Below are 15,676 nucleotides of genomic sequence, written 5' to 3'. Positions count from 1 at the left end.
TCCGATTCATTATGAACTAATATGAATCGTTAGAATCACTATGATTCCTTAAAAATCACTGGGGGGAGCGGGCTATAATCAATCCTTAATTTTTAATTAATTAAAAAGTATCTTATTCGTTCTGCTAATGATTTATGATTTTTATTATAGTCGAATATATTGTTTATGCATTTCTCTTTAATGTTTTTTAAAAAAAGCACTAGATTTTTTTTTAGCAGATTGAGCCTATCGTTGTTTCTACCAGTGACACACGCATACTTCTAACAATATTGATTATACTATTTGTAGTACGTTCTTAATACAATTCTTTATGGTTAGGGCTACTTTCCTTAAACTTCAACAAATATTCTATCCTTTTCATCTCTTAAAAAATGTCCTTCTTCAGACTTACAATGTCAACAATATACCTATTAGATGTGTATCATCTTAGAAAAATCTAGGTGTTGTCTTTGATGAAAATCTCTCCTTTACGGATCACATCTCATTGATCTTATCTAGAGCTATGAAATTACTTGGTCTACTTTATTGGTTTCCCGAAATATAAAGTCTCTCTGCCCTTACAATGTTTTATAAGGTTTATATTTCCCCGATCGTTGAATATTTTTCACCTGTATGGAATATGGTAGTACCTTCCAACCTATCACGCATTGACTCGGTCTTAACTCTTTGAAACACGGTGGTACATATATTATACCACCTTTTAGATAACGTTTTAGAAACACCGTAGCGCAAAGAGTTAAACTTGTTTCTAGTCATTGTTAGATTTAGAACTGTCGAGCTACGTGACCACATGAGACAAGAAATAATGTCTTTAATGAACTTATGTACCTCAGACTAACGACGCCGAGCTGCCTACTTTATCCATTTATTTATTTGTTTATTTATTTAACAACCACCAGATACAGCTCAGAGGCCATTTTATACTGGATATAAAACAACAACAACAACAACAATGGAAAGGATTTGGGAAGGTGTCGGCCAGAGCCTGTTTAGTAAGTACCATCCCGGCATTTGCCTGGTAGAACTGAGTAAAAACCTGGAAAACCCCAGTCAGGATGGTCGTCAGCGGGATTTGAACCCGCGATCTCCCGAATGCGAAGCCAACGCTCTACCACTTGAGCTACTTAAGTGGTAAAGATTGGATATATAAGATTATCAATGGTAAAAATTATTCTGAATTTTTAGTATCACAGATTAACTTTCGAGTTCCTCTCCGGCCAACTGGATCTCTTAATTTGTTAACTTACGAGACACCTAGATTATCAATTGTAAAACGCTGCTTGTTTTACAGACTAGCGCATGATTACAATACATTTCTAATAGGATGTAATATATTTACTTGTGAACGAAACTTTAGAACTCAGCTAAAGAGAACATTGTAAATTTAGAGGTGTTCTATTTATTTTCTCTTTACTTTTTTTATTTATTTTCTTTCTATAACTTCTTTGTTTCTATTTATATTTCATTTTTTATTGTTTATATTTAATTTTATTTGTTAGTCTTATGTTGTTCAATTTTAGTCAATTGGTTCAATGCTGTATGAAACTCTGTAAATAAATAATACTCTATCCTATAGGGAACAGGATTATTTAATGAGCACGATTTTGTGAGAGTGAGGTTCCACATTTTTATAAGTCAAGACGTAGAAAAGTGACAATGTCAACGCTAAATTTCAGCTACTTTTGTCCCGATATCCATTTGACACGGGCTGAATGTGTGTTAACAACATTTCGAAAAGGTAAAATTAGACAAAATAGATTCGGGTCCTATCGAGGATGGGACACAAATTAGGTATACTGATGATTTATTCGTTGATGGCTACTTTTATATCTCGAAGGTATGGCTATGTAGCTTTCTCCGAGCATTTAATCACGTGTATACATTGTTTTAGCATACATTAATAGCTATACAAAGAATATAGGCAATCAAAAAAAAAAAAAAAAAAAAAAACTTTTATTCCACATATAAAATTAAATGGTACTTAAGAAAAAAATTAAATACAGAAATGAGTAAATAAATAAATAAAATAAAATAAAGAGAAAGAAAATAGAAGGGAATGTATGTGGAAAGAAATAATCGAAAACAAAAGGAACATTACGAAATATGAAATAAATATTGTATATAACGCTAACTGAAACAAATATATAAGTATGTAAGCTTATAAACAGGAGATATTAAAAACATTACTAATAATATGGTGTGTTCGCCAAAGACAGGTACATGCTGGGCATGTATAAAGAATGTTTGTCGAGTTACATTGGAATACACATGATAGGTACTTAAATAGAGAAATCATGTGAAATTCACATGAAAGGAACAAGGTTACTTCCGCCCTAAGGTACGTGCCTGATATATATCGAGGAATGTACCTGCTATGTGCATATAACGTACCTGTTATGTTCTTGACAACTTGACTGGCATGCAGTGATGCCAGCTCGCGAGAAAAATCCTATACTGTGGGATTTTTTGATAATGATTTTTCGAAATGGGATAAAGGGAATTTTAGCAATAATTGACAGGATTTGTGGGATTTTTATATATCCATTCCTTGGACGAGTATTCAAATGAGTTTACAATAAACATGATAGTAGCTCTAATTGTCAAATTTTGTTACTATAAAATGCATGTTAAAGCAATTGGAGTAACTTGGAAATCTCAACACAATCGCTAAAGAAACGTTGATTGCACTCTAGTATTTAGGAAAAAGAAAAATAAAAAAATTAACAGAATTAAGGGAAGAAGGTAAAACGAGAAACGTCCAACTTAGAAAACGTTCCATACGAAATGGCTGAAGAATGAAATGTATCTAGTTTTATTACGTTCCGTGGAAGATCAATGCTCAAAATCGCTTGGAAATTCTAAACTCAAAACAAAACGTATTTATTTTCATGAGTGTTTTTAATTGTCTCTTTCAATTAAGGAAAATACGTATTCATAAGGTGTTTGATAAACGTATACGATAAAAATTTTTAGATCACTCATATATTGAAGAAAGTGACTGATATACACTAATTTAACTGTTCACGTTTTCAAAGTTTACAAAATTTTTTTTATTAGTATCGCGATGGAAATTCAAGAGTAAAATGGGAATTTTTGCCTTTCAAGATGGGATTTTATAACGTTTCAGGTTGGCATCACTGCTGGCATGTGCCAGGACTCTACTAGGCATTTTTAATGATAATAATAACGACTTTACCAGCTGTTATAAAGGCTATAGCGAAACCGAAACGCAGAATAATTATATTATAGTGTGAAACAATCATACATAATTTGATATTTTTTTTCCTAATGAACATCGTATACGGTAATATGCAAAAATTTCAACGTATAAGTGGTATGGAGAACGTATGAAATGAAAACACGTTACGTACATACGTTACCAAATATATAAAACAGTAGTCGTTGGTTTTTCATACGTAACTTGCCTCTAAGAAATAGGAATTTTGTAGACGAAGTTCCTAATTTATTTTACTCCTTTCTCCTTGACTAACTGCGTCTGTGTGGGCGTAGACAAATGAGTGACGCAATGTGAAGCAACGTACGCGCAACCGGGCCGTGGTAGGTGAGGTATGTACTATTCACATTCCTCACATTCCAGTAAAATACCTTTCCTTTTCAAGGGTCAGACATTCCTTACTTAGCGACACATGCTGGGAACATGAAATGTACATTTCTCAAATACTAGATACATAAGCGATTGGTATGGAAGTTAAATAGTACGTGTCTAATATGTACCTACTTGGATGGGTGTGTACGTTGATAAATCGTTAGTAAGTGGTAAGAAAAAGTTATTGGAATACTAACTCATGTGGTACTATATCATGGTACGTATAATAGCATTGCAATGGTTGTTTTCACTATTGACATCTATCTACAAATTACAACAAATAAAAATCATGATATGGTAATCAGCTTGATGACGGACTAAACAGCGAGAAAGAGAGAAAAGCAAACCACTTATACATTCTTACTTTTCGACGACGAGTGCTCGGAGGTCTGAAAGCTAGATTAACAATGCTTTTTTGTTCTAATCAAACATTTTTTTCTTTCTGTTCAAAATTTATTTTTATAGATACAGCAGAATACCTTTATTTCATTCACACTCTATGATTATTCAACATATATTACAGTAAGACGCTTGTATTTAAAAGTGATAGATAAATGATAATATTAAAATCATCGTAGAAATACAATTTACACTAATAATGTTACTCAAAATTGAACTTTTATCATTTCCTTTTCATCCAAAAGGTTTTAAAATAAATAAGTGGTCCCTCGCATGCTTCCTGCTTGTATGATTAATTTATTACTTACTGGTGAACAAATAGTACATTATAACTTCATCTGTTGGCAAACAGCTTATCCGTCTTCAGCATTAAAAGTAAACTGTAAACTCGAAATATTAATATTTACTTAAATAATAATTCAAAGCAAATTTCAGGATTTTCTTTTTAAATTGCAAGTAAGATTACGATCCTTACCTGTATTTGTATTCGGTATTTCGTTAGGATAAGGTGGTAGTATAGGCTGATTTTCTGTAATGAAAGAGAAGTGTATTTTTATTGATATTAGCTAGAACAGAGGAAAGACTACATGAGATGATTGACAAAATAGCCGACACTGGAAAACTACAATGAATTAAAATCGAAGTCAGAAAATCAAGACATGGGAATAACCCCGTGCAAACGCCCTTACGGGTCAGAGTACAACAAAGAGAACTTGAATAGGTCGATCATTCTAAGTATTTAGGAAGTAATTATTTTGACAAGGGACGCTCAATGTACCAAAGAGATCAGGTCAAGAATCGACATAGCCAAAGAAGCATTCAATAAGAAAAAGACACTCTTAATTAGCAGGCTTAATATTGGATTAAGAAAGAAGTTGGTCAGGTACTATATATGAAGTATTGGACTGTATGGTTCAGAGACTTGGACATTACGGAACTTAAAGAAGAAATATTTAGACAAGTTCGAAATGTGGTGCTGGAAGAAGACAGAGAAAGTAAAATGAATAGAAAGAGTAACAAATCAAGATGTTTTAAAATGGATAGGAGATAAGAGAACTCTTTAAACCAGCATTCTTTATAGGAAGGTTAATTGGATTGAAATATCTTGCGAAGAAATGTTTTTTTTTTTTTTTTCATATCCCTATGGAAGGAAAAACGGAAGGAAAGCGAGGAACAGGAAGGAGAACACAAGCTACTGATTTGAAAAATATACTTAAAAGACGAAGATGAAGATGAACAAACGTGAAAGAAGCATTTCCAGACTCAAAACTAAAAAGGAATTAAAAGAAATAAAAAAAGCAGGACCTGCCCAAAAGCAGAATACGTAATAATAATAATAATATGGAATTGATTGTACTATACAAGGAAAATAGGAAATTGTAACATTCGTTACTGAGACAATATTTTGCGTTCTTTATTTTGCACCTTGATAAAGAATTTCTCGAAATTCGAAGTCTCTCACGAAGTTGGGACGAGTCGTATGAATATCTTAGTGTACCATTCAAGATCCTTTTCCCTCCACTGTAGGTTAAAATATATATATATATACGTATAAAAAACGCCGAGACACTTTTTACTCATCTATTTTAGATGAAAAGTCCAAATACCAAATGTCAGCTCTCTAACTGTAAGAGATTTCGAGATATAGACAGTTCATTGTAATAATTGCAACCCCCACTCGTTTTACTTTCTATCTCTTTTTATCCATTCAACAATAAACACCAAAAAATCACTTCAATAGTATTTATTTATTTATTTTAAATGAAAAGTCGAAATTCCAACTTTAATATCCCTAACCTTAAGCGATTCTCAGATATGGACATTGCATTATAATAGTTACAAAACTGATTAATCTCTTCATGTTGAATTTCCAAAAATATTTCTCAAGTCTTACATAAGGTCATAAACTCCATGTAGTGTAAAGTTTGAAGTTTTCAGTTTAACAAGTTAGATCCAGGCGTCAAGCACTTAGAAAGTCAGGATTTCTTATTTGATATGTAGAGATAAAAATAATAGTAATAGTAATAATAGTAATAATAATAGTAATAATAATAGTAATAGTAGTAATAATAATAATAGTAATAATAACTTTATTTTCAGTGCCGTGAACAGCTCATTGGCAAAAATACAGCACTATGTTCATTATACAATCATTTAAAACAGACCAGAAAATTTGTGACATAGAATGAATATTAGTAGGTTAAGACCCTTGTCAGAAGTTTAATATATTCACATTACAAGATTAAAGCTGATTATAAAATAAGATTAAAATAGATACAGTCAATATAAAATACTATTAACAGAACTATGAAAATTAAAGTTTCATTTAACTATCGTTAAAATAATGAGTCAACTTTGCTTAAAATTTCGTATTTTCTATGTAAAAGATCCTGGTTACCTATTGTCACATTTCCACATAAAATATTGGTTCTTTGAATAAAATGTTATAACTAAAGATAATAATAATAATAATAATAATAATAATAATAATAATAATAATAATAATAATAATACTAATACTAATAATAATAATAATAATAATAATAATAATAATAATAATAATAATAACAATAATAATAAAAATAAAAATAATCTTCTAGAATTACGTCTGTCGTTACTCCTTTCTGGCTAAATGAGACGGATAATTAATAAAAATGAGCGTTTATGGCATACTTCATGGAATAGTAATGGGGGAGAAGTCTGTTTCGATCCCGTGCCACGACAGTTTGTGGTGTTCAAAGGCGTGTTCGTTTATTATCTTGGGGAACTCTATTCCTTATTTTTCTACTAATTATTTCGTAATAATTTGTTTCTAATAATCAACCGTCTTCTTTAACCAAAAGAGCGTAAGTGTGGTACTTAAAAACAGCAATTTCGAATAGGGGCGTCATTCCAGACTTGGCTTGAGGGGGGCAAGAGCACCACTGACGTAAGACTTTCACGTTTTGTACTAATATATTAGTAGGCAATCAATTTAAGTATACGTAAACCTCAAACTCTTCGGGGGGCAATTTCTTCCTCTTGCCTCCCCCTAAATGACGCTCCTAATTTTGAACCATGTTCTTAAATGTTGATCATTTCCGGCATTCCATCGGAAATACGAGTAATAAAAAGCTGTATACAAACATGTGATCAAGTGGTATATAGAGAGTATTGGATTGTATGGTTCAGAGACTTCGATATTATAGAAGTTAAAGAAAAAAAAATATTTAGAGAGGTTTGAAATGTGGTGTTGGAGGAAGATGGAGAAGATAAAATGGGTAGAAAGGGTAACGAACGAAGATGTTTTAAAACGGATAGGAGAGAGAAAGAAGCCAGCATCCGTTGTAGAAAGGCCAATTAGATTCGACACAACTTTCGAAGAAATTATTTTCTTCATACCGCCATAGAAGGAAGATGGAAGAAAAGCGAGGGATAGCAAGAAGAAGAACACAAATCATCGATCATTTGAACAATAGAAGAAAATATTGGGAGTTAAAAGAAGAAGATGAAAATCGAGAAACATGAAAGAAACATTTCCAGGTCCAAACTGAAAATTAAGAAGAACAAAAGAAAAATATCCTTCATTAGTCCCAGACTTGCCAAAAGGCAGAATACTTAATAATAATAATAATAATAATAATAATAATAATAATAATAATAATAATAATAATAATAATAATAATAATAATAATAATAATATAAACATTATACATATTTTCTTTCCAGTAACTTCTATAATACATTTTTCGTCTTTCAAGAGTATAGTCTCCTCTAAATTAAGATGTATATTAAAGTAAGCTATTGATACATTTATGAGATTGCTGTTTTATCACTTGAAGGATTTACTTGAGGAAATGTGTGAATATTGTAATTATTTTGATATTCTGATGATGCTTCTGCAAAATAATAATTCTCAGAATAAATTATAAATTAAGTAATATTCAAACTTCTAAATATGCATTTATATTGTTTAGGATATTTCAGAATTTTGCAGCAAGCGAGAAGTTTGTTTAATTTAGATTATTGACAAAAGAGCAAAATATAGTAACATAAACTCTTAACTTTGCCTATCTCTACTGGTAAAAAATCACTATTGTCAATAAGTGATTAATTAAGGTAACAATTACGTTAAATGAAGAAGGTAATAGAAACAGGTTGATAAAGTAATATATATATATATATATATATATATATATATATATAAAGGAACTTCCGCGGTGAGTGAATCCACACAGATGTTTTCGGTTTAGTACTAAAATTGATTTTATTTTCATTTCCTGCTCTATTCACTTGAAATTCTGAAGATCAATCCAGTGTAGATTCAAAATATTGTTTTCGTTGTTTACAAAAAAAAAAAAAAAAAAAAAAAAAAAAATCAATAAGTCTAAGAGTAGTTGTACATATGGTTACAGAGAAAATCACTCATACTTAATATAATAAGAATTTAGACAGGCGTCAATTGTACTGGGCATGGACTACCATTTTGGACTTATTTCAGGAATGTACAACTTTTTGCTTGCCATTGTAAAACCAAGAGTTACTTCAGTGCGTATTCTTAATAAAACACAGCTCCTAAACAAATTTAATATACAGACTTCACATACCCCACGCATGGTGCAGACTTGGTGCTTCTCCATAAAATTATCAATGGAAACATTGATTCAGAATTATTGGTTTCTGTTCTTAATTTTCGTGTACTCGCAGTCATAGTTTAATAACATGTGTGACACCCATACTATCAATTATATAACGTTCCTTATACTTCAGGCTGGCATCATTGTATAATAGTTCATGGTCATATGTTGATATTTTTGGCTCTGAAAATCATTTTTGGATCAAAAGATCAAATATATTTTAATCAAAAATTTTCTTCTGTGCATTATATCTGGAGAACTACATACAGTATAGCCAAACCCAAACCATCACTTAACTCAGTATGATGAGCTTATTTCGTAGAAAATACGAAAACTTAATTTCAGGGCCATACAAAAAAATTTTGTAGTTCCTAATAGAAAAAACTAATTATTGACCAATATCGCAATCTTTTGATACATTTTTTGGATCATCCCTAAAATTCTCGTTCTACAAACAAACTAAAGTCTCTGTGAATGTGATACTTATTTTATCTTTCTTATATTTTCTTATACTTTCTTATATATTTTGTTGTTGTTGTTTATTATATACTTTGTTACATCGTTTCAGTTTAAAATGGACATAGATCTGTATCTAAACACTTATAATTAAGTAAATAAAGTAAATCAGTAAAGCGTGCTAAATAAGCGAGTAAAGAAATTATAATAGATAATGAAGTGTAATAAGTAAAATCAGTGATACAATCCCCCGAAGTAATGAAAATCATGGTGGACAATATCATTGAAACTGTGACAAGTTCTGTAGTGCAACGTATTGAAGACCTTTTGAAATTCAATACAGAAGTGGTGCATGACTTTGAAGAAAAGCTGAAGAAAAAGGAAGATACTATCAACGATCTTTCTGGAGAAATTTCCAATCTTCACGAGAGAGTAGTTCATCTAGAACAATATTCACGAAGAAATAGTGTACGCATTTTTGGTGTCCCACACAAGGCAGGTGAAGATACTACAGAATCAGTGATCTCATTGTTTAAGGAAAAAATGGGTGTGGAAGTTACACCAAGTGAAGTGTGTCGCAGCCATCGTGTTGGTCCCCATGCCTCAGGCAAACTTAGACCTATCATAGTTAAATTCACCAATTATCAAACCAGGGCCAAGGTGTTTGCAAATAAGAACAAACTGAAAGGAACGAAAATAACAATTCGTGAAGACCTGTGTTCTCAGCGCTTGCAGCTCTACAAAGCAGCATCAGCTCGGTTCGGCTTTAAGAACACTTGGACTTACGATGGACAAATTGTAGTGAAACATGGAAATATTAAGCATTATATTAATAGCTTTGCTCAGATGGATAACATATAGGTGCACTCCTGGTAGCACGTTTCTGTGAATAATTATGAACACTTTCTTGAAATATGTTTCTATTCAACATATTTTTTTTTATTTGCTGCTAGTTTCGTGACTTATTTTTATAGTTCAGTGTATTTAATGTATCTGTCAATAACTATTTCAATTCGTATTTGTGCTCCACTTCATATTGCAAAGCTAGGGATGTCTAAGTTACATATATTTTTCTTGTGCAGTGCCTACAAAATTCTCCTGATGTGTCTGATATCTTGTGTGTGTGTGTAGTTGTGTTGTTTATGTATACAGTGTCGGCAGGAGACGCTTTGTTCTCTCTGTGTGTGTTCATGTTATTATTTTGGTGTTATGTCGGTGTTTTCGTCTTGTTTTTCTCTTTGATGAATATTCTGGTAAGTAGAACTACCGATTATCTTGTACGTATGTACAGTAGAGAAGGGATTCTTGTTAACATTTCAAGTATATTACAATACATTGCATCTGATTATCTTCTCAAGATAGGACAATGAATGACACATTCGCAGATTTAAGTATGGCAACCTTGATTTCTAACTGTTTCAGTGGGCTTGACACTTCCACCCTCATAGAAAGTGACAATGACCTTCCTCCCTCTCCTTTGGAAACTACCTCTCATGACCAGAAACCAGAATTTGCCGAAGGGAACTTCAACGCTATTCATTTCAACGCGCAAAGCCTTCTTTCAAATTTCGTTAAATTGAAAGCATTGTATCCTCTTTTAAACATGTGCATGCAGTACTTATTTCTGAGTCTTGGCTACAGGATTCCCTCTCAAACAACCTCGTTCATTTATCAGGTTTCCATCTCTTTACAAACAATAGAAAGGGTAAACGCGGCGGGGGTGTGGCAATATACTTACGAGACAACTTCCAGGTCAAACTTCTGTCTCAGTCAGCTGGTGTATATAACAGTAGTTCAGAATATATTATACTCGAAGTCACTGTAGGTCACCAGACATTGCTTTTGAGTGTTGTGTATCGTCCCCCCCGTACATCTTTCATAAACTTTGTTGACGATATTGCAAAACACTTACCCAATTACCAGCATTCCATAATAATGGGTGATACAAATTGGGATCTTTTAACAACGAAAGACGAAGTCTTGCAATATCGGGATACGATCTCGGGCCTTAACCTTGCTATCTGTCCTCTTGGTCCAACCCATCACATAAGGACCTCAGAATCATGGATAGATGTGATACTGGTATCCAAGGAAGAACACGTAATTAGCCACGGTCAAATACACACACCCGGCATCTCGTACCATGATATGTTATATATATCCTACAAACTTCGAGTTCCGCAATATAAAACTAAATTCACATCATACAGACACTTTAGATACATGAATGAAGTAGACCTGAACATCGACGCTGCCTGCTTGCCGTGGCACTCAATAAACTGCCTCCCTACAGTTGACGAGCAGGTAAATACTCTAAATTCTTTAATAATAAATTTGTATGATAGACACGCCCCTGTAGTTAAGAAACGCGTTTCGCGACCTCCATCACCATGGTTAACCGATGAATTACGTTCGTTAATGGCGCGGAGAGATAAAGCTTATAGAGCATACAGGAGACATGTGAAAAATAGTGATCCTTCCAGTGATAGCACAATAAGTCCCAATACAAAATTTGAAAACTATAGAATATTAAGAAACCGTTGCACTCAAGAAGTAAGGAAGGCAAAACGGAGCTTTGCCTATGAAATACTTGAATTTGAAAATAATGGAGCAGTTCTTTGGAAACGGCTAAAAGTATTAGGTGTTGGGAGAAACATAGCCAAGAACGCAGTTAACTATACGCCAGATGAATTGAACACTTTTTTCTGTCAAAGCCGTATGATACCAGCCTCCATGAAACTGCAAACAATGAATAATATTGTAGCTTCTGAAATTAACTCTCTGTTCTCGTTTTCTCACGTACAGCCTGCACATGTATTTAAAGCGATCCAAAGAATTAAATCTCAAGCCACTGGTACAGATGATATTTCAATAACCATGATCAGGAAAATCCTACCGCATGTACTTAATCCTATCACTGACATATTGAATTACTCTCTTGCCACAGGTACTTTTCCCACAGTATGGAAACTCGCTAAGGTCCGCCCACTTCCAAAAAAGAACAACGCTGACAATATCGCAGACTATCGTCCTATCAGTGTCCTTCCCGTGCTGTCAAAAGTTTTTGAATATATTGTAAATGATCAAATTCGGGAATACTTAACAACAAATAATTTATTGGATACATTTCAATCTGGTTTTCGAAGTAATCACAGCACATGCACTGCACTAGTAAACGTAACTGAGGATATAAGATGGGCTATTGATAATAGAAAACTAACGCTTCTGACTCTACTTGACTATAGTAAAGCATTTCAAACGATTGATTTTGATATATTACTTCAGAAATTATCATTATTGTTTAATTTTTCTGAACCAGTGGTTAAATGGTTTCATTCTTACCTTCACGAACGTAAACAAAGAGTAGTGATCAATCAGGATCACATATCGACATGGCATTGTATCAACAGTGAAGTGCCGCAGGGTAGCGTACTAGGTCCCCTTCTCTTTGCCCTTTACATTAATGATCTCCCTAAAATTCTCACCTATTGTAAATACCATATTTACGCTGATGATTTTCAGTTATATGCTTCTTTTCCCCCACAAGATATTAATAATGCGATTGAAAAAATAAATACTGTGTTAAACAATATCAGCGACTGATCTACGGTTCATGGGTTAAAATTAAATGCAACAAAATCGCAGTGCATCTTAATTGGCTCTCCAAGAATTCTCTCTTCTATTGATATCTATCAGCTCCCGAATATAAAATTGTCCAATACTGTTATTCCATTCTCCACAACTGTCAAAATTTAGGAGTCATACTAAATCAAAATTTCTCCTGGTCAGATCAAATAAATGGAGTTTGTAAGAGAGCATTTGGTGCCCTGCATACGTTAAATCGACTAAGAAATTTCTTACCAATATCTCTGAAGATCAAACTTGTCAAGGTACTGGTGTTTCCACATCTTGACTATTGCGACTCAGTCTATTCTGATCTAACAGAAAATCAATCAAAGCGCTTGCAAAGAGTGCAAAATGCATGCGTTAGATTTATTTTCAATATAACTTACAGGGAACATCTCACATCCTTTTATAAAAAACTGTCATGGCTGACGTTAGTTGGGAGAAGAAATTTACATAATCTTACCCGATTGTACAAAATACTTACTACGTCAGAACCATCGTATCTTGCCCGTAGATTTTTATATTTATCAGACTTTCATACTAGAAGCACAAGATCACAAGATAATTTCTTACTCTCCATACCCAGTCAGAATTCTGATTCATGCTCAAAATCCTTCACAGTAAGTACTACACGCCTCTGGAACAGTTTACCTCAATTAATACACAACGTTTCCACAGTTGCCAAATTTAAAAAATCTGTAAATTCCCTTCTCTTAAGTAAAGATAAGGATACTGGTAGCTCATGAGTCATCTTCGTTTTACGAGATTATTAATAACCCACATATGAACACACAACCAATAGGTAACCTATGTTAATTTGTACAGCTTATATATTCATAGTTCTGGTACCGCTATATGATTTATGCATTTTAAGTTTCTCCGTGTTATTTTTGTTTCCTATATTGTATATTATATTCAATTTTTGTTTTTGAAGTGTTTAACTATTTTTTTACTTAAGTAGTATATTCTTCTTTTTATGTGGTTCAATAATTTTATTTTGTAATTGTTAATATTTTCTATATATTGGTGCTTTTTTTTTAAAAAAAAATGTATGCACGTGGTTAAGTGCTCGGAGAAGGCTGCAGAGCCTTAACTTCGCCACGTAAAAGAAGTCATAAATAAATAAATAAATAAATAAATAAATAAAGAAATAAAAATTCTGAATCTGGTAACACTAGAGCCAAATAATATTGCAGCACGCAATAGAGGAAGATAAAGTGTTCCTGTAAATGACATCCTTAATTGTAAATTGTATTGAATGATTTTTCAAGAAAATTTAAGAACACTGATTTTTAATGCACTAAATCTATGTCATTCATTGTCAATAGGTAATTATTCTGATTATGATTAAACAAATGGTTATTTTGTTCTTTACTGTAGATGTGCAAAAGATTAGGCACTTTTATAATGCAATTGTATCTACTTTGGTTTGCCTTTTTCTGACAGGGATGTAGATACTTTTGTAATACAGTTGTTTAAATTTTGGTCTAGTTTCTCTTGATATATATCCACTATACGGCTTATTACGAGGACAGGATAGTGTAACAGACAGAACATGGGGCAGGTTATTTCGTTTCGTTTCGTTCCTCTTACCAAGAACTTAAAATTGTGGCAAGAAAGTTTTACATTAGTGGTATTTCCTGAAGTTATACCTTTTCTTGATAATTCATTCATATATTCATTATATTTAGTGACAGGTTACGTCCCACGTTTTCGCGAATTTAACATGTCTAAAACTAAGGTAGAAATATATCTTTATATAGCATATAGCATTTCGAAAAATGAAATGAAATCTTTCAGTTTTACGTCCCACGTTTATGCCGGTTAGGCTAAAGGAGACAGTGATTATGAGAAATGAATGGAATCGTGGAATGAAGAAAGTGGGAGGAAACGGCAGAACCCCGAGGAAACCCACGAGCACGGTGTTTGTCCACCACAAAGTCCACACGACGCGAGCTGGAATCGAACCAGGGATCTCAAGCACCGGAGGTGAACGCACTACCACTGACCCACCGCGCCCCCCTTATAGCATTTCGAAGAAGTATAGACGAGAGAATAAATCCTTCTTGCGTCGAGAATGGAACGCAAAAAAAATTCGTATGTTTAAACTTTGCCAACAATGGCATTGTATTTGCTGTTTCCAGTATATTTATCAATCAACCTATAACAGTAAACGTCAAACATAAATATAATAAACGTCTCATATAGCCTTGCTGTTGAAAGGAGGGGGGTAAACTTAAATCAATTCAAATGAAAATATAATAAACAAACCTTGTTGACTAATTACAGAGTGAGGAACAGAAAAGCGAAACATTTATATCTCCTTACATTGCGTCGACGAGTGCTTTGAGGTTTGAAAGCTAGATTGAAAGTATCTTTCTTTTCCGTGAATATGTTTTAATCAAGCACAAATATTACTATTTTTTTCAGTTTATTTTCGTATCACATGTCTTTATTTTCTTCGCATGTTATGGTTATTTAATATAAACTGCAGAAAGAAGAGAACGTTTTCTTGCATTTATAACTGATAAGTAATAATAATAATAATAATAATAATAATAATAATAATAATAATAATAATAATAATAATAATAATAATAATAATAATAATAATAATAATAATAATAATAATTCCCTTAATTGTAATTTTTGTTGTTCAAAATATTTCAAAATAAACGAATGGCTAGTTTTCGTTTCCATAGTTAATTACATTATTATTGGCAAGTATAAATAGTAGATTCGAAGTTCCTTTTTTAGATAACTTCTTACTTTGTATTAAAGGTAGACTGCAAACTTGAAGCGGAGAAACAAACTTTAATTGATAAATAATACGCAACTAATTTCGTTCAATAGTAGATTATTAAATAGTAAATATAATAGTGAAGTAATTACCTGAAACTTTAGATTGCAAAAAGATACGTACCGCTATTTGGTATTATGTTAGGATAAGGCGGAAGTAGAGGCTGAGGTT

The 15,676-nt window shown here is 32.5% G+C and overlaps 1 protein-coding gene across 1 annotated transcript in view; it reads right to left on the bottom strand.

The window, feature by feature from the left end:
• The window catches only part of LOC145683701 (uncharacterized), a gene marked incomplete at its 5' end in the record, with an annotated part of 69,961 nt that extends 54,285 nt beyond the window's left edge, over positions 1 to 15,676 (bottom strand). The window contains 2 exon segments of the mRNA XM_081755115.1: positions 4,482 to 4,535; positions 15,629 to 15,676. Of these exon segments, the coding sequence (XP_081611241.1) occupies positions 4,482 to 4,535; positions 15,629 to 15,676 (102 nt within the window).

The sequence above is a fragment of the Thermobia domestica genome, chromosome 4, assembly GCF_964235325.1.
Source record: "Thermobia domestica chromosome 4, izTheDome1.hap1.1, whole genome shotgun sequence".
NCBI lineage: Eukaryota > Metazoa > Arthropoda > Insecta > Zygentoma > Lepismatidae > Thermobia > Thermobia domestica.
Note: the sequence above shows the minus strand (reverse complement) of the source record. Positions and strands in the feature narration are given on the sequence as shown.